The following is an 18,528-nucleotide window of genomic DNA, read 5'->3' on the forward strand; positions in this document are numbered from 1 at the left end:
ATGGCTCCAGGGTGACCAAGGATGGGAGCTCAACATCCAGGGATATTCAATATTCAGGAGGGATAGAAAGGAAAGGAGGTGGTGTAGCATTGCTGGTTAGAGAGGAGATTAACGCAATAGAAAGGAAGGACATTAGCCTGGAGGATGTGAAATCGATATGGGTAGAGCTGCATAACACTAAGGGGCAGAAAACACTAGTGGGAGTTGTGTACAGGCCACCTAACAGTAGTAGTGAGGTTGGGGATGGCATTAAACAGGAAATTAGAAATGCGTGCAATAAAGGAACAGTAGTTATAATGGGTGACTTCAATCTACATATAGATTGGGTGAACCAAATTGGTAAGGGTGCTGAGGAAGAGGATTTCTTGGAATGTATGCGGGATGGTTTTCTGAACCAACATGTCGAGGAACCAACTAGAGAGCAGGCCATTCTAGATTGGGTATTGAGCAATGAGGAAGGTTTAGTTAGCAATCTTGTCGTGCGAGGCCCCTTGGGTAAGAGTGACCATAATATGGTGGAATTCTTCATTAAGATGGAGAGTGACATAGTTAATTCAGAAACAAAGGTTCTGAACTTAAAGAAGGGTAACTTTGAAGGTATGAGACGTGAATTAGCTAAGGTAGACTGGCAAATGATACTTAAAGGGTTGACAGTGGATAAGCAATGGCAAGCATTTAAAGATCACATGGATGAACTACAACAATTGTTCATCCCAGTTTGGCAAAAGAATAAACCAGGGAAGGTAGTGCACCCGTGGCTGACAAGGGAAATTAGGGATAGTATCAAGTCCAAAGAAGAAACATATAAATTAGCAAAAAAAAGTGGCACACCTGAGGACTGGGAGAAATTCAGAGACCAGCAGAGGAGGACAAAGGGCTTAATTAGGAAAGGGAAAAAAGATTATGAGAGAAAACTGGCAGGGAACATAAAAACTGACTGTAAAAGCTTTTATAGATATGTAAAAAGAAAAAGATTGGTTAAGATAAATGTAGGTCCCTTACAGTCAGAAACAGATGAATTGATCATGAGGAACAAGGACATGGCAGACCAATTGAATAACTACTTTGGTTCTGTCTTCACTAAGGAGGACATAAATAATCTCCCAGAAATAGTAGGGGACCGAGGGTCTAGTGAGATGGAGGAACTGAGGGAAATACATGTTAGTAGGGAAGGGGCAGATAAATCCCTAGGGCCAGATGGTCTGCATCCCAGCGTGCTTAAGGAAGTAGTCCAAGAAATGGTGGATGCATTAGTGATAATTTTTCAAAACTCCTTAGATTCTGGATTAGTTCCTGAGGATTGGAGGGCGGCTAATGTAACCTCACTTTTTAAAAAAGGAGGGAGAGAGAAACCGGGGAATTATAGACCGGTTAGTCTGACATCGGTGGTGGGGAAAATGCTAGAGTCGGTTATCAAAGATGTGATAACAGCACACTTGGAAAGAGGTGAAATCATCGGACAAAGTCAGCATGGATTTGTGAAAGGAAAATCATGTCTGATGAATCTTATAGAATTTTTTGAAGATGTAACTAGTAGAGTGGATAGGGGAGAGCCAGTGCATGTGGTATATTTAGATTTTCAAAAGGCTTTTGACAAGGTCCCACACAGGAGATTAGTGTGCAAACTTAAAGCACACGGTTTTGGGGGTATGGTATTGATGTGGATAGAGAATTGGTTGGCAGACAGGAAGCAAAGAGTGGGAATAAACGGGACCTTTTCAGAATGGCAGGCAGTGACTAGTGGGGTACCGCAAGGCTCAGTGCTGGGACCCCAGTTGTTTACAATATATATTAATGATTTAGACGAGGGAATTAAATGCAGCATCTCCAAGTTTGCGGATGACACGAAGCTGGGCGGCGGTGTTAGCTGTGAGGAGGATGCTAAGAGGATGCAGGGTGACTTGGATAGGTTAGGTGAGTGGGCAAATTCATGGCAGATGCAATTTAATGTGGATAAACGTGAGGTTATCCACTTTGGTTGTAAGAACAGGAAAACAGATTATTATCTGAACGGTGGCCGATTAGGAAAAGGGGAGATGCAACGAGACCTGGGTGTCATTGTACACCAGTCATTGAAGGTGGGCATGCAGGTACAGCAGGCGGTGAAAAAGGCAAATGGTATGTTGGCATTCATAGCAAAAGGATTTGAGTACAGGAGCAGGGAGGTTCTACTACAGTTGTACAAGGCCTTGGTGAGACTGTACCTAGAGTATTGTGTGCAGTTTTGGTCCCCTAATCTGAGGAAGGACATTCTTGCCATAGAGGAAGTACAAAGAAGGTTCACCAGGTTGATTCCTGGAATGGCAGGACTTTCATATGAAGAAAGACTGGATCGACTAGGCTTATACTCACTGGAATTTAGAAGATTGAGGGGGGATCTTATTGAAACATACAAAATTCTAAAGGGATTGGATAGGCTAGATGCAGGAAGATTGTTTCTGATGTTGAGGAAGTCCAGAACGAGGGGTCACAATTTAAGGATAAAGGGGAAGCCTCTTAGGACCGAGATGAGGAAAAACTTCTTCACACAGAGAGTGGTGAATCTGTGGAATTCTCTGCCACAGGAAACAGTTGAGGCTGGTTCATTAGCTACCGGTATATTTAAGAGGAAGTTAGATATGGCCCTTGTGGCTAAAGGGATCAGGGGGTATGGAGAGAAAGCAGGTACAGGGATCTGAGTTGGATGATCAGCCAGGATCATACTGAATGGCAGTGCAGGCTCGAAGGACCGAATGGCCTACTCCTGCATCTATTTTCTATGTTTCTACAAGGAAGGAGATATTGCTGAGCATTTATAAGACACTAGTCAGGCCGCCCTTGGAGCATTGTCAACAGTTTTGGGCCCCATGTCTCAGAAAGGATGTGTAGTCATTGGAGAGAGTCCAGAGGAGGCTCACAAAAATGATTCCAGGAATGAAGGGGTTAACAGATGAGGAGCATTTGGCAACTTTGGACCTGTACTCATTGAAACCTACCGAATGTTGACAGGACTAGATCGGGTGGATGTGGGGAGGGTGTTTCCTATGGTGGGGGTATCCAGAACTAGAGGGCACAGCCTCAGAAGTGAGGGGCGACCCTTCAGAAGAAAAGCAAGGAGGAATTTTTTTAGCCAGTGAGTGGTGAATCAGTGGAATGCTCTGCCACAGACTGTGGTGGAGGCCGAGTCCGGGGGTATATTTAAGGTGGAAGTTGATGGTTTCCTGATCGGTCAGGGCATCGAAGGGTCTGGCAAGAAGGCAGGTGTATGGGGTTGAGTGGAATCAGCCATGATGGAATGGCAGAGCAGATTCGATGGGCTGAATGGCCTAATTCTGTTCTTATGTCGAGGTCTTATCCCCATGCACAGGGAAACCCTGCCTCCTCTTCATACACAGGGAAAACCCACACACAAACCCTGCCCCCTCCTCGTACGCAGAGAATCCCCACCCCTTTTCATACACAGGGAAAACCCGCACACAAACCCTGCCCCCTCCTCGTACGCAGAGAATCCCCACCCCTTTTCATACACAGGGAAAACCCGCACACAAACCCTGCCCCCTCCTCGTACGCAGAGAATCCCCACCCCTTTTCATACACAGGGAAAACCCACACACAAACCCTGCCCCCTCCTCGTACGCAGAGAATCCCCACCCCTTTTCATACACAGGGAAAACCCACACACAAACCCTGCCCCCTCCTCGTACGCAGAGAATCCCCACCCCTTTTCATACACAGGGAAAACCCACACACAAACCCTGCCCCCTCCTCGTACGCAGAGAATCCCCACCCCTTTTCATACACAGGGAAAACCCACACACAAACCCTGCCCCCTCCTCGTACGCAGAGAATCCCCACCCCTTTTCATACACAGGGAAAACCCACACACAAACCCTGCCCCCTCCTCGTACGCAGAGAATCCCCACCCCTTTTCAAACACAGGGAAAACCTGCCCCTCCTCATATACAGAAAACCCATACACAAACCCCCCCCCCAACAGGCTAACTCCGGCCCTTCTCCCCATACACGGGGACTCCCTCCCACCCCCTCACTGAGGCATTCCCTGTCTCTGCCCTCTCACCGATGTGTATGCCGTCTGCTCGCGGGCCTGGTGTGAGATTGCAGAATCCATGTGAATCAGCCCCAGGAAGTTGAGACACAGCGGTGGGGTCAGTCGACAGAACAGCCTGCAAGGCAACAGGGTCATAAATCGGGTGTCATGGGCCAGGCTGGTCAGAAACATCACACCATTCAGCAGCCCGCTGCCCAGAGGGAGGAGGGATTGGAAGGAAAGAGGAGGGTATTTGTGGTCCAACAGACGGTGAAGGAGGATATCTGTAACTGGGACAGTTGGTGAGGGAACAGCAAATGGAGTTTAATTCAGAGAAGTTTTGTTACTGACAGTGAAGATGATTTACTGAGGGATGTTCATCTGCTGGGTTAATGATCCGAGGAATGGCAAATGGAGTTTAATTGAGCTGTCACACACAAAATACTCAATGGGCCAGGCAGCATCTATGGAAAAAAAAGAGTACAGTCGATGTTTCCGGCCAAGACCCTGAAGCATCTGCAGATTTGCTCTTGTTTGTGATTTAAGTGAGGTATTGAACTTTAGGAAAACAAATGAAGATAGGACTTTCATGATGAACCGTTGAGCTCTGCGGAGTTTTGCAGAGTCGAGGGATCTCGGAATATAAGTACTGGCTCCTTGAAAGTGGTTGTACAGGTAAACAGGGAGGAGGAGGGTGCTGGCCTTCACCAGTCAGGACACCGAGTTGGGAGGTCATGGTGAGCTGGTACAAGATGCTCATTTTAGTCACCCTGAAGTAGGAAAGGTAAGTTGGAAATGGTGCAGAGGAGATTTACAAAGATCCTGCTTGGACTCAAGGGAATGAAGATGAGCAAGTTTGGACTTTATTCACTGGAGGAGAAGAGAATGAAGGAGAAAGCAGAGTCTTGTTTCCTTGGTTGAGTAATCAAAAACTAGAGGAGAAAGGCTTAAAGTGAGAGAGAAGACTGAATAGGAACCCGAGGGGCAATGTTTTCATCCAGAGGGTGATCTGCATATGGAATGAGCAGGTACATTAACAACTTTTATAAAGTACTTGGACAGGAAAGGTTTAGAGGGAAATGGGCAAAAAGTGAGAAGAGAGGACTGGCTCAGATGAGCCAATGGACCTGTTTCTCTACTGAATGACCATGGCTAAGTGCATAGTGTTGCACTTTGGGAAGATAAACCAGGGTAGGACGCCATGTCACCGCTGGACTGGTCACTGGTGAAGGCAAGCACAGAAGGTTGCCAGGAGCCGCTCCATGGAGAGGGGATGGGGTAGAGCCAGAGGGGTCAGTGATTCCTCGTCCCCCCACACAGGGGAGTGGGTCCGAAGGGGATGGGGTAGAGCCAGAGGGGTCAGACCCACAGGGGAGTGGGTCCGAAGGGGATGGGGTAGAGCCAGAGGGGTCAGTGATTCCCCGTCCCCCCACACCGGGGAGTGGGTCCGAAGGGGATGGGGTAGAGCCAGAGGGGTCAGTGATTCCCCCGTCCCCCCACACAGGGGAGTGGGTCCGAAGGGGATGGGGTAGAGCCAGAGGGGTCAGTGACCCACAGGGGAGTGGGTCCGAAGGGGATGGGGTAGAGCCAGAGGGGTCAGACCCACAGGGGAGTGGGTCCGAAGGGGATAGGGTAGAGCCAGAGGGGTCAGTGATTCCTCGTCCCCCCACACAGGGGAGTGGGTCCGAAGGGGATGGGGTAGAGCCAGAGGGGTCAGTGATTCCTCGTCCCCCCACACAGGGGAGTGGGTCCGAAGGGATGGGGTAGAGCCAGAGGGGTCAGTGATTCCCCGTCCCCCCCACAGGGGAGTGGGTCCGAAGGGGATGGGGTAGAGCCAGAGGGGTCAGTGATTCCCCCGTCCCCCCACACAGGGGAGTGGGTCCGAAGGGGATGGGGTAGAGCCAGAGGGGTCAGTGACCCACAGGGGAGTGGGTCCGAAGGGGATAGGGTAGAGCCAGAGGGGTCAGTGATTCCCCGTCCCCCCACACAGGGGAGTGGGTCCAAAGGGGATGGGGTAGAGCCAGAGGGGTCAGTGATTCCCCGTCCCCCCACACAGGGGAGTGGGTCCGAAGGGGATGGGGTAGAGCCAAGCCAGAGGGGTCAGACCCACAGGGGAGTGGGTCCAAAGGGGATGGGGTAGAGCCAGAGGGGTCAGACCCACAGGGGAGTGGGTCCGAAGGGGATGGGGTAAAGCCAGAGGGGTCAGTGATTCCCCGTCCCCCCACACAGGGGAGTGGGTCCGAAGGGGATGGGGTAGAGCCAGAGGGGTCAGTGATCCCCCCGTCCCCCCACACAGGGGAGTGGGTCCGAAGGGGATGGGGTAGAGCCAGAGGGGTCAGACCCACAGGGGAGTGGGTCCGAAGGGGATGGGGTAGAGCCAGAGGGGTCAGTGATCCCCCCGTCCCCCCACACAGGGGAGTGAGTCCAAAGGGGATGGGGTAGAGCCAGAGGGGTCAGTGACCCACAGGGGAGTGGGTCCGAAGGGGATGGGGTAGAGCCAGAGGGGTCAGTGATTCCCCGTCCCCCCACACAGGGGAGTGGGTCCGAAGGGGATGGGGTAGAGCCAGAGGGGTCAGTGATTCCCCCGTCCCCCCACACAGGGGAGTGGGTCCGAAGGGGATGGGGTAGAGCCAGAGGGGTCAGTAATTCCCCCGTCCCCCCACACAGGGGAGTGGGTCCAAAGGGGATGGGGTAGAGCCAGAGGGGTCAGACCCACAGGGGAGTGGGTCCGAAGGGGATGGGGTAGAGCCAGAGGGGTCAGTAATTCCCCCGTCCCCCCACACACTCACATGCCACTGAAGAGCAGGCTGTAGGCATCAGTCTGGTGGTGAGCAGCCAGGTAGTAGTAGTTAAATACCCGAATGCGGAACACCGTCCAGTAGATACAAATGCTCAGGAAGGAGATGCTGATGAAACAGGCCATCTGATGGGGAGAGGGTGCAACATCAGAGCCCGACTCCTGACCTCCAGTCACCACCCCTGCAAAGCCCACCCACAACCACCGGGTTTCCCCCACCCTGACGAGCTGTGACACCTCTCTGGATCCAGCCCGCCACCACATTACCAGTGAGCCAGGTTCAATTCCCACTGCTGTCTGTAGTTTCCCTATGATCAGGAAGGATTTCCCTGGGTGCAGCAGTCCATAGACATTTGGTTAGCAGGTTAATTGGTCATCGTAAATTGTCCTGTGATGAGGCGAGGGCTAAATTGTTAGTTGTTGGGCGGCTCAGCTGGAAGAGCCTGTCCTGTGTGGTATCTGAATAAACACAACCCATGCACCATGACACCCTCTCCCAGCCCGAAGAGCCTGTCCTGTGTGGTATCTGAATAAACACACCCCATGCACCATGACACCCTCTCCCAGCCCGAAGAGCCTGTCCTGTGTGGTATCTGAATAAACACACCCCATGCACCATGACACCCTCTCCCAGCCCGAAGAGCCTGTCCTGTGTGGTATCTGAATAAACACACCCCATGCACCATGACACCCTCTCCCAGCCGTACTCTCTCCGGTCCTGTTCACCCTGTACACATCAGACTTCCAATATAACTCGGAGTCCTGCCATGTGCAGAAGTTCGCTGATGACACGGCCATAGTGGGGTGTGTCAGGAATGGACAGGAGGAGGAGTATAGGAAACTGATACAGGACTTTGTGATATGGTGCAACTCAAACTACCTGCGTCTCAATATCACCAAGACCAAAGAGATGGTGGTGGACTTTAGGAGATCTAGGCCTCATATGGAGCCAGTGATCATTAATGGAGAATGTGTGGAGCAGGTTAAGACCTACAAGTATCTGGGAGTACAGTTAGACGAGAAGCTAGACTGGACTGCCAACACAGATGCCTTGTGCAGGAAGGCACAGAGTCGACTGTACTTCCTTAGAAGGTTGGCGTCATTCAATGTCTGTAGTGAGATGCTGAAGATGTTCTATAGGTCAGTTGTGGAGAGCGCCCTCTTCTTTGTGGTGGCGTGTTGGGGAGGAAGCATTAAGAAGAGGGACTCCTCACGTCTTAATAAGCTGGTAAGGAAGGCGGGCTCTGTCGTGGGCAAAGTACTGGAGAGTTTAACATCGGTAGCTGAGCGAAGGGCGCTGAGTAGGCTACGGTCAATTATGGAAAACTCTGAACATCCTCTACATAGCACCATCCAGAGACAGAGAAGCAGTTTCAGCGACAGGTTACTATCGATACAATGCTCCTCAGACAGGATGAAGAGGTCAATACTCCCCAATGCCATTAGGCTTTACAATTCTACCGCCAGGACTTAAGAACTTTTTAAAAGCTATTATTAATGCTTTTTGAGATAGTGATTTAGATGCATATCATATTTTTTACTGAGTTAAGTATTGTATGTAATTAGTTTTGCTACAACAAGTGTATGGGACATTGGAAAAAAAGTTGAATTTCCCCATGGGGATGAATAAAGTATCTATCTATCTACCTACCCTCTCCCAGCCCGAAGAGCCTGTCCTGTGTGGTATCTGAATAAACACACCCCATGCACCATGACACCCTCTCCCAGCCCGAAGAGCCTGTCCTGTGTGGTATCTGAATAAACACACCCCATGCACCATGACACCCTCTCCCAGCCCGAAGAGCCTGTCCTGTGTGGTATCTGAATAAACACACCCCATGCACCATGACACCCTCTCCCAGCCCGAAGAGCCTGTCCTGTGTGGTATCTGAATAGATAAAGGTGACCCTCCCATCCTCCAGACACTGACCTGAATGTGCAGGTAGTTGTAGGTGGACTGGGCCAGGCTGATGAAGATGGCGAAGGGTGAGAGAACGGGGCTGGTGCTGAAGAAGGTGCACTCAGACCAGACCACCAGCACCGAGAAGGCAGCCAGTACCAGAGCCAGAGCTCGGTAACACCATCCGCGAAGCACGCACTCCCAGTACCACTCTGCACGGAAAGGCAAACGGCACGCGCGTTACCCACCACGCGCATCACACGGTACGCTCCTCACACGGCACGCATGTTACCCACCACGCGCATCACACGGCACGCACATTACCCACCACGCGCATCACACGGTACGCTCATCACACGGCACGCGCGTTACCCACCACGCTCATCACACGGCACGCACGTTACCCACCACGCTCCTCACACGGCACGAGCGTTACTCACCACGCTCCTCACACGGCACGCGCGTTACCCACCACGCTCATCACACGGCACGCACGTTACCCACCACGCTCCTCACACGGCACGAGCGTTACCCACCACGCGCATCACACGGCACGCACGTTACCCACCACGCTCCTCACACGGCACGCGCGTTACCCACCACGCTCATCACACGGCACGCACGTTACCCACCACGCGCATCACACGGCACGAGCGTTACCCACCACGCGCATCACACAGTACGCTCCTCACACGGCACGCATGTTACCCACCACGCGCATCACACGGTACGCACGTTACCCACCACGCGCATCACACGGTACGCTCCTCACACGGCACGCACGTTACCCACCACGCGCATCACACGGCACGAGCGTTACCCACCACGCGCATCACACGGTACGCTCCTCACACGGCACGCATGTTACCCACCACGCGCATCACACGGTACGCTCCTCACACGGCACGCATGTTACCCACCACGCGCATCACACGGTACGCTCCTCACACGGCACGCATGTTACCCACCACGCGCATCACACGGTACGCTCCTCACACGGCACGCATGTTACCCACCACGCGCATCACACGGTACGCTCCTCACACGGCACGCATGTTACCCACCACGCGCATCACACGGTACGCTCCTCACACGGCACGCATGTTACCCACCACGCGCATCACACGGCACGAGCGTTACCCACCACGCGCATCACACGGCACGAGCGTTACCCACCACGCGCATCACACAGTACGCTCCTCACACGGCACGCGCGTTACCCACCACACGCATCACACGGTACGCTCCTCACACGGCACCCGCGTTACCCACCACGCGCATCACACGGTACGCTCCTCACACGGCACGCACGTTACCCACCACGCGCATCACACGGTACGCTCCTCACACGGCACGCGCGTTACCCGCCACGCTCCTCACACTGGACGCACGTTACCTGGCATGTTCCTCACATGGCACGCATGGTAAACAGGGGTCACGTGGTTGGGGGCAGAGATCGGGAGGGGCTGTGAGTTCCACAGGGGTTATGGAGTCAGGTCTGGTGGTGAGGGTTGGGCCCGGGTGCAGACTCACCCACACGGGGGGTGTAGACGTAGTGCATGAACCAGCCCCTGGACTCGCAGCTCTGCAATCCCGGGACAAAGTGTCGGCTGGTGCTGCCCTGGTTCCGCGCCACATCCTCCAGGTGGAAGGCCTGTCCGAGCAGCATGTCCCATTGTACCCGGGTCCGCTGGTATCGCTGGACAGCGTAGATCACCTATAGACACACACACGGAATGAGGGCAGGGAAAAATCACACCCTCCACCACACTCTGACACCTGTCCCCACCCACCCACCCAGGGATCCCCACCCACCACAACACTGTGCCCCTGTCCTAAAGACGTGGGAACCCCTATTCCCAAATACCCTGCAACCCCCACCCACCCAGGGATCCCCACCCACCACAACACTGTGCCCCTGTCCTAAAGACCTGGGAACCCCTATTCCCAAATACCCTGCAACCCCCACCCACCCAGGGATCCCCACCCACCACAACACTGTGCCCCTGTCCTAAAGACCTGGGAACCCCTATTCCCAAATACCCTGCAACCCCCACCCACCCAGGGATCCCCACCCACCACAACACTGTGCCCCTGTCCTAAAGACCTGGGAACCCCTATTCCCAAATACCCTGCAACCCCCACCCACCCAGGGATCCCCACCCACCACAACACTGTGCCCCTGTCCTAAAGACCTGGGAACCCCTATTCCCAAATACCCTGCAACCCCCACCCACCCAGGGATCCCCACCCACCACAACACTGTGCCCCTGTCCTAAAGACCTGGGAACCCCTATTCCCAAATACCCTGCAACCCCCACCCACCCAGGGATCCCCACCCACCACAACACTGTGCCCCTGTCCTAAAGACCTGGGAACCCCTATTCCCAAATACCCTGCAACCCCCCCCCCCCACCCAGGGATCCCCACCCACCACAACACTGTGCCCCTGTCCTAAAGACCTGGGAACCCCTATTCCCAAATACCCTGCAACCCCCACCCACCCAGGGATCCCCACCCACCACAACACTGTGCCCCTGTCCTAAAGACCTGGGAACCCCTATTCCCAAATACCCTGCAACCCCCCCCCCACCCACCCACCACAACACTGTGCCCCTGTCCTAAAGACCTGGGAACCCCTATTCCCAAATACCCTGCAACCCCCACCCACCCAGGGATCCCCACCCACCACAACACTGTGCCCCTGTCCTAAAGACCTGGGAACCCCTATTCCCAAATACCCTGCAACCCCCACCCACCCAGGGATCCCCACCCACCACAACACTGTGCCCCTGTCCTAAAGACCTGGGAACCCCTATTCCCAAATACCCTGCAACCCCCACCCACCCACCCAGGGATCCCCACCCACCACAACACTGTGCCCCTGTCCTAAAGACCTGGGAACCCCTATTCCCAAATACCCTGCAACCCCCACCCACCCACCCAGGGATCCCCACCCACCACAACACTGTGCCCCTGTCCTAAAGACCTGGGAACCCCTATTCCCAAATACCCTGCAACCCCCCCCCCCCACCCACCACAACACTGTGCCCCTGTCCTAAAGACCTGGGAACCCCTATTCCCAAATACCCTGCAACCCCCACCCACCCACCCAGGGATCCCCACCCACCACAACACTGTGCCCCTGTCCTAAAGACCTGGGAACCCCTATTCCCAAATACCCAGCAACCCCCCCCCCCACCCAGGGATCCCCACCCACCACAACACTGTGCCCCTGTCCTAAAGACCTGGGAACCCCTATTCCCAAATACCCAGCAACCCCCCCCCCCCCACCCAGGGATCCCCACCCACCACAACACTGTGCCCCTGTCCTAAAGACCTGGGAACCCCTATTCCCAAATACCCTGCAACCCCCACCCACCCAGGGATCCCCACCCACCACAACACTGTGCCCCTGTCCTAAAGACCTGGGAACCCCTATTCCCAAATACCCAGCAACCCCCCCCCACCCAGGGATCCCCACCCACCACAACACTGTGCCCCTGTCCTAAAGACCTGGGAACCCCTATTCCCAAATACCCTGCAACCCCCACCCACCCACCCAGGGATCCCCACCCACCACAACACTGTGCCCCTGTCCTAAAGACCTGGGAACCCCTATTCCCAAATACCCTGCAACCCCCACCCACCCACCCAGGGATCCCCACCCACCACAACACTGTGCCCCTGTCCTAAAGACCTGGGAACCCCTATTCCCAAATACCCTGCAACCCCCACCCACCCACCCAGGGATCCCCACCCACCACAACACTGTGCCCCTGTCCTAAAGACCTGGGAACCCCTATTCCCAAATACCCTGCAACCCCCACCCACCCAGGGATCCTCAAGCCACAGATTGTCAGCCCCGTTGCCACCCATCAGTCACCCACCTGTTTGTGCAGCTTCACCAAGCTCCTCTCACTCGGGTAGCTGTTTGTGTTCTCATCAAAGTCCTCGTAGTCATCCATATTCCTGCCCATCCTCTCCTGGTACTCTGTGGGGCACTGACATACAGCAGCACTCACTAATGCAGCAAACCAGCAGCTCCGAGTGTATATTACAACCAAACCAGCTCCCCATACCTCACCCACCCAAAACCAGCAGCTCCCCGGGACCTCCCCACCAAAACCAGCAGCTCCCTGTACCTCCCCCAAGCAAAACCAGCAGCTCCCCGTACCTCCCCACCAAAACCAGCAGCTCCCCATACCTCACCCACCCAAAACCAGCAGCTCCCTGTACCTCACCCACCCAAAACCAGCAACTCCCCGTACCTCCCCACCAAAACCAGCAGCTCCCCATACCTCACCCACCCAAAACCAGCAGCTCCCCATACCTCCCCCAACCAAAACCAGCAGCTCCCCATACCTCCCCCAACCAAAACCAGCAGCTCCCCGTACCTCACCCAACCAAAACCAGCAGCTCCCCATACCTCACCCACCCAAAACCAGCAGCTCCCCATACCTCCCCAACCAAAACCAGCAGCTCCCCATACCTCACCCACCCAAAACCAGCAGCTCCCCGTACCTCCCCCAACCAAAACCAGCAGCTCCCTGTACCTCACCCACCCAAAACCAGCAGCTCCCCGTTCCTCCCCCAACCAAAACCAGCAGCTCCCTGGTACCTCCCCACCAGCAGCTCCCTGTACCTCCCCCAACCAAAACCAGCAGCTCCCCGTACCTCCCCCAACCAAAACCAGCAGCTCCGAGTGTATATTACAACCAAATCAGCTCCCCGTACCTCCCCAACCAAAACCAGCAGCTCCCCGTACCTCCCCATCAAAACCAGCAGCTCCCCGTACCTCCCCCAACCAAAACCAGCAGCTCCCCGTACCTCACCCACCCAAAACCAGCAGCTCCCCAAGTACCTCACCTACCCAAAACCAGCAGCTCCCAGGTACCTCACCCACCCAAAACCAGCAGCTCCCAGGTACCTCACCCACCCAAAACCAGCAGCTCCCCGGTACCTCCCCACCAAAACCAGCAGCTCCCTGTACCTCCCCCAACCAAAACCAGCAGCTCCCCATACCTCACCCACCCAAAACCAGCAGCTCCCAGTGTATATTACAACCAAACCAGCCCCCCGTACCTCCCCCAACCAAAACCAGCAGCTCCCCGTACCTCACCCACCCAAAACCAGCAGCTCCCCGTACCTCACCCACCCAAAACCAGCAGCTCTGGGACAAACATCTACCTGGAACCTCTGAATCCTCATCCCTGATGTAATTCTGCTGAACGCCACAGTTCCTGAAACATAGTGAGGCAATCCCTCAGTTGGTGACACCCCCCCCAAACAATATCCCCACTCACCTTACGGAGAATGGTGTCCACAAACTTCCTCAGGGGGTGGTTGTATTTGACTGTGTCATTCAGCTTCCTCACCTCCTGTGGGAACAGGGCACAGGCAGATACCATCACCCAGCAATGTTACTGGAGGGAGGGGCAAAGGTGGAGGATGCGGAGCAGGTGAACAGGAGGGGCATGTGTTCCAGAGGGGGTTGAATATGGACAAACACAAGATAATGGAAATCTTGAGCAGCAACACAAAATGCCTGGTGACCATCCTGACCCTGACCCTAGGATAACCCCCTGACCCTGACCACAGGGTGACCCTCCCTGGTGACACCATCCCTGACATAGGCCTCAGGGTGACCCTCACTAATCCTGAGCCTGAGGTGACGGACACACTGGAGGGGAAGATGCTAGAGTCCAAGCTCAATCTCCCCACACACACACACTTTGTAACACATCAAAAATCTAAATAACAAACTGGTGACTGACTTCAGGAAATGGGGACGTACTCTGCCCTTAGACTCTCCCACCATAGGAAACATCCTCTCCACATCCACTCTATCAAGGCCTTTCACCATTTGAAAGGTTTCAAGGAGGTCACCCTTCATTCTTCTGAATTCCCCTTATTACAGGCCCAGAGCCATCAAATGCTCTTCATATGACAAGCCATTCAATCCTGGAATCATTTTTGTGAACCTCCTTTGAACCCTCTCCAGTTTCAGCACATCCTTTCCAAGATAAGGGGCCCAAAACTTCTCACGATACTCCAAGTGAGGCCTCACCAGTGCTTTATAAAGTCTCAACATTATATCCTTGCTTTTATATTCCAGTCCTCTGGAAATGAAGCTAACATCACATTTGTCGTCCACACCACTGACAATATGCAAACTAACCTTTATGGAACCCTGTACGAGGACTCCTGGGGTGCTTTGTGCCTTAGTTTTCTATATCTCCATTCAGAAAATAGTCAACTATTTCATTTATTTTACCAAAGTGCACGACCAAACACTTCCCGACACTGTATTCCATCCACCATTCCTATACCCAGTCTCCTGATCTGCCTAAGTTGTTCTGTAGCCTCTCATTCCTCAACACTACCTGCCCCTCCACCAGTCTTCATATCATCTGCAAACTTTGCAACAAAGCCATCAATTCCATCATCCAAATCACTGACAAATAACATAAAAAGAATCCGTCCCAACACAAACCCTTGTGGAACATCACTAGTCACCAGCAGGCTCCCTTTATTCCCACTCTTTGCCTCCTGCCAATCAGCCACTGCTCTATCCAAGCCAGAGTCTTAAATTAGACACCATGCTAAACAACCTCATATGTGATATCGTCAGAGGCCTTCTGAAAATCCAAGTACACAACATCCACCGATTCTCCTTTGTCTATCCTGCTTGTTATTTCTTCAAAGAATTCCAACAGATTTGTCAGGCAAGATTTTCCCTTGAGGAAACCAGCAGACTATGGCCCATTTTATCATCAGCCTCCAAGTACTGTGAGACCTCATCCTTAATAATCGAGTCTGTTTAGTTTCCTTTCTTCTGTCTCTCTTCCTTCTTGAAGAGCGGAGTAACATCTGCAATTTTTCAGTCTTCTGGAACCATTCCAGGATCTAGTGATTTTTGAAAGATCATTACTAACGCCTCCACATTTGCGTTAGCCACCTCTTTCAGAACCCTGGGGGTGTACAGCATCTGGTCCAGGTGATTTATCTACCTTCAGACCTTTCAGTTTCATAAGTACCTTCCATCCAGTTATGGTAACTTCACACACTTCATGTCCCTCAACACTTGGACCTTCCACCACACTGCTATTGTCTTCCACAGTGAGGACTAATGGAAAATATTTAATTAGTTTGCCCACTATTTCAACACTCCCCCCCCCTCCCATTATTAGCTCTCCAGCAATGATGCAATGACCTGGCCACCACAGCTGCCTGTGGTAATAAATTCCACAAATTCACCACCTTCTGGCTAAAAAAATTTCTCCGCATCTCTTTTTTAAATGGACGGCCCTCTATTCTGAGGCTGTGCCCCCTTGTCCTAGACTCCCCCACAATGGGAAACATCCTTTCCACATCGACTCTGTCCAGGCCTTTCAACATTCAAAAGGTTTCAACGAGATCCCCCCTTCACCCTTTTAAATTCCAATGAGTACAGATGCAGAGCTATCAAATATTCCTCATACGATTATCCTTTAATTCCCGGAATCATCCTTGTGAACCTCCTCTGAACCCTCTCCAATGTCAGCACATCTTTTTGAAGATGAGGAGCCCAAAACTGTCACAATACTCAAGGTGAGGCCTCAGTGGTGCCTGATAAAGCCTCAGCATCACATCCTTGGTCTTGTATTCTAGACCTCTTGAAATAAATGCATCTCAGATTTTGGGATTTTCTCCCCATTTAGAAAATACTCTGCACACTTATCTCTACTATCGAAGCAGGTGACTAATGCATTTCATTTGCCACTCTTGCCCACTCTCCTAATCTGTCCTTCTGCAGCATACCCGTTTCCTCAACACTACCTGCCCCTCTACCAGCTATTCCATCAGATAAATCATTTATATACAGCAGAAAAAGCAGTCCCAACACCACCCCCTGTGGAACACCACTAGTCACTGGCAGCCAACCAGAAAAGGATCATTTTATTCCCACTCACTGCCTCCTACCCATCAGCCACTGCTCTTACCATAGAACACTACAGCACAGTACAGGCCCTTCAGCCCTCAATGTTGTGCTGACCCATATAATCCCTAAAAAAAGTACTAAACCCACACTACCCCATAACCCTCCATTTTTCTTTCATCCATGTGCCTGTCCAAGAGGCTCTTAAATACCCCTAATGTTTTAGCCTCCACCACCATCCATGGCAAGTCATTCCAGGCACTCACAACCCTCTGTGTAAAAAAACTTACCCCTGATGTTTCCCCTAAACTTCCCTCCCTTAATTTTGTACATATGCTCTCTGGTGTTTGCTATTGGTGCCCTGAGAAACAGGTACTGACTATCCACCCTATCTATGCCTCTCATAATCTTGTAGACCTCTATCAAGTCCCTCTCATTCTTCTACGCTCCAAAGAGAAAAGTCCCAGCGCTGCTAACCTTGCTTCATATGACTTGTTCTCCAAACCAGGCAACATCCTGGTAAATCTCCTCTGCACCCTCTCCATAGCTTCCACATCCTTCCTATAATGAGGTGACCAGAATTGAACACAATACTCTTAAGTACGGTCTCACCAGAGATTTGTAGAGTTGCAAAATGACCTCTCTACTCTTGAACTCAATCCCCCTGTTAATGAAGCCTAGCAATCCATAGGCCTTCTTAACTACCCTATCAACCTGTGCAGCGACCTTGACGGATGTATGGATTTGTTAGTAACATGGCTAGTAACCACGTCAGTAACTTTCCTGTAATACCACGGGCTCTTAACTTGGTCAGTAGCCTCTGGCACACTGCAAGTGTCAGAGATGAAGAAGTGAGTTCATAGGTCGTAGGAACAATTCAGTGACCCAGGCTGTGCTAGTCCACATGGCCCCCACCCTCACCAGGGACCAAAGACCTGACCCCTGGATCCAGTCCCACCGTTGTAACCCTTCCCCGAGCCAGCGGCCACCCGCTTTACCCTCACCCACCCTCAGCACATTCTCACAGGACCAGCCTGGATCTCACAACACCCTCACTACCAGGCTCATCAAACCACCTCCCCATTCACTCAACAACCTTAACTTCCCTTCCCCTCTCATTTCATCTGGTCCGGTTGATTTATGTACCCTTGGGTCTTTCAGCTTTTTGAGCACCTTCTCCATTGTAATAGTAACTGCACTCACTTCTCTTCCCTCACACCCTACAACATCTTCCACAGTGAAGACTGATGCAAAATACTCATTTAGTTCATCTGTCATCTCCTTGTCCCCCGTTATTATTTCTCCGGCCTCCTTTTCTAGTGGTCCTATATCCACTCTCATCTCTCTTATTTTTTACATACTTGAAAAAGCTTTGACTATCCACCTTGATATTGTTTGCTAGCTTTTCCCTCCTAATAATTATTCTAGTTGCTCTCTGTAGGTTTTAAAAGCTTCCCAATCCTCTGTCTTCCCACTAGTTTTTGCTTGTTGTTTGCCCTCTCTTTAGCTTTCACACAGCTGTACTATTTGCCATTTGAGTATTTCTTCATTTTTGGAACACATCTATCCTGCACCTTCCTCATTTTTCCCCAGAAACACACACCATTGCTGCTCTGCTGTCATCCCTGCCAGCAGCTCCTTCCAATTTACTTTGGCCAACTCCTCTCTCATACCACTGTGATTTCCCTTACTCCACTGAAATACTGCTACATCAGACTTTACTTTCTCCCTATCAAGTTTCAAATTGAACTCAATCATATTCTGATCACTGCCTCCTCAGGGTTTTTTTTTTAAACTTTAAGCTCCCTAATTAAACCTATTCATTGCAAAACACCCAATCCAGTATAGCTGATCCCCTAGTAGGCTCAACCACAAACTGCTCT

General features: G+C 52.2%; 1 protein-coding gene across 2 annotated transcripts in view; it reads right to left on the reverse strand.

Annotated features, from left to right (window-relative positions):
• The window catches only part of lmbrd2b (LMBR1 domain containing 2b), a 63,142-nt gene that overhangs the window by 11,029 nt on the left and 33,585 nt on the right, over positions 1–18,528 (reverse strand). For both annotated transcript variants that reach the window (XM_073047805.1, XM_073047804.1), the window contains exons 7-12: positions 14,031–14,105; positions 12,615–12,728; positions 10,258–10,441; positions 8,755–8,936; positions 6,817–6,950; positions 4,058–4,163 (exon numbers count right to left, since the gene is read on the reverse strand). In XM_073047805.1, coding sequence (XP_072903906.1) covers positions 4,058–4,163; positions 6,817–6,950; positions 8,755–8,936; positions 10,258–10,441; positions 12,615–12,728; positions 14,031–14,105 — 795 coding nt within the window. The remainder of the gene's footprint in view (positions 1–4,057; positions 4,164–6,816; positions 6,951–8,754; positions 8,937–10,257; positions 10,442–12,614; positions 12,729–14,030; positions 14,106–18,528) is intronic.

The sequence above is a fragment of the Hemitrygon akajei genome, chromosome 6 (genome assembly GCF_048418815.1).
Source record: "Hemitrygon akajei chromosome 6, sHemAka1.3, whole genome shotgun sequence".
In the NCBI taxonomy this organism is placed as follows: domain Eukaryota; kingdom Metazoa; phylum Chordata; class Chondrichthyes; order Myliobatiformes; family Dasyatidae; genus Hemitrygon; species Hemitrygon akajei.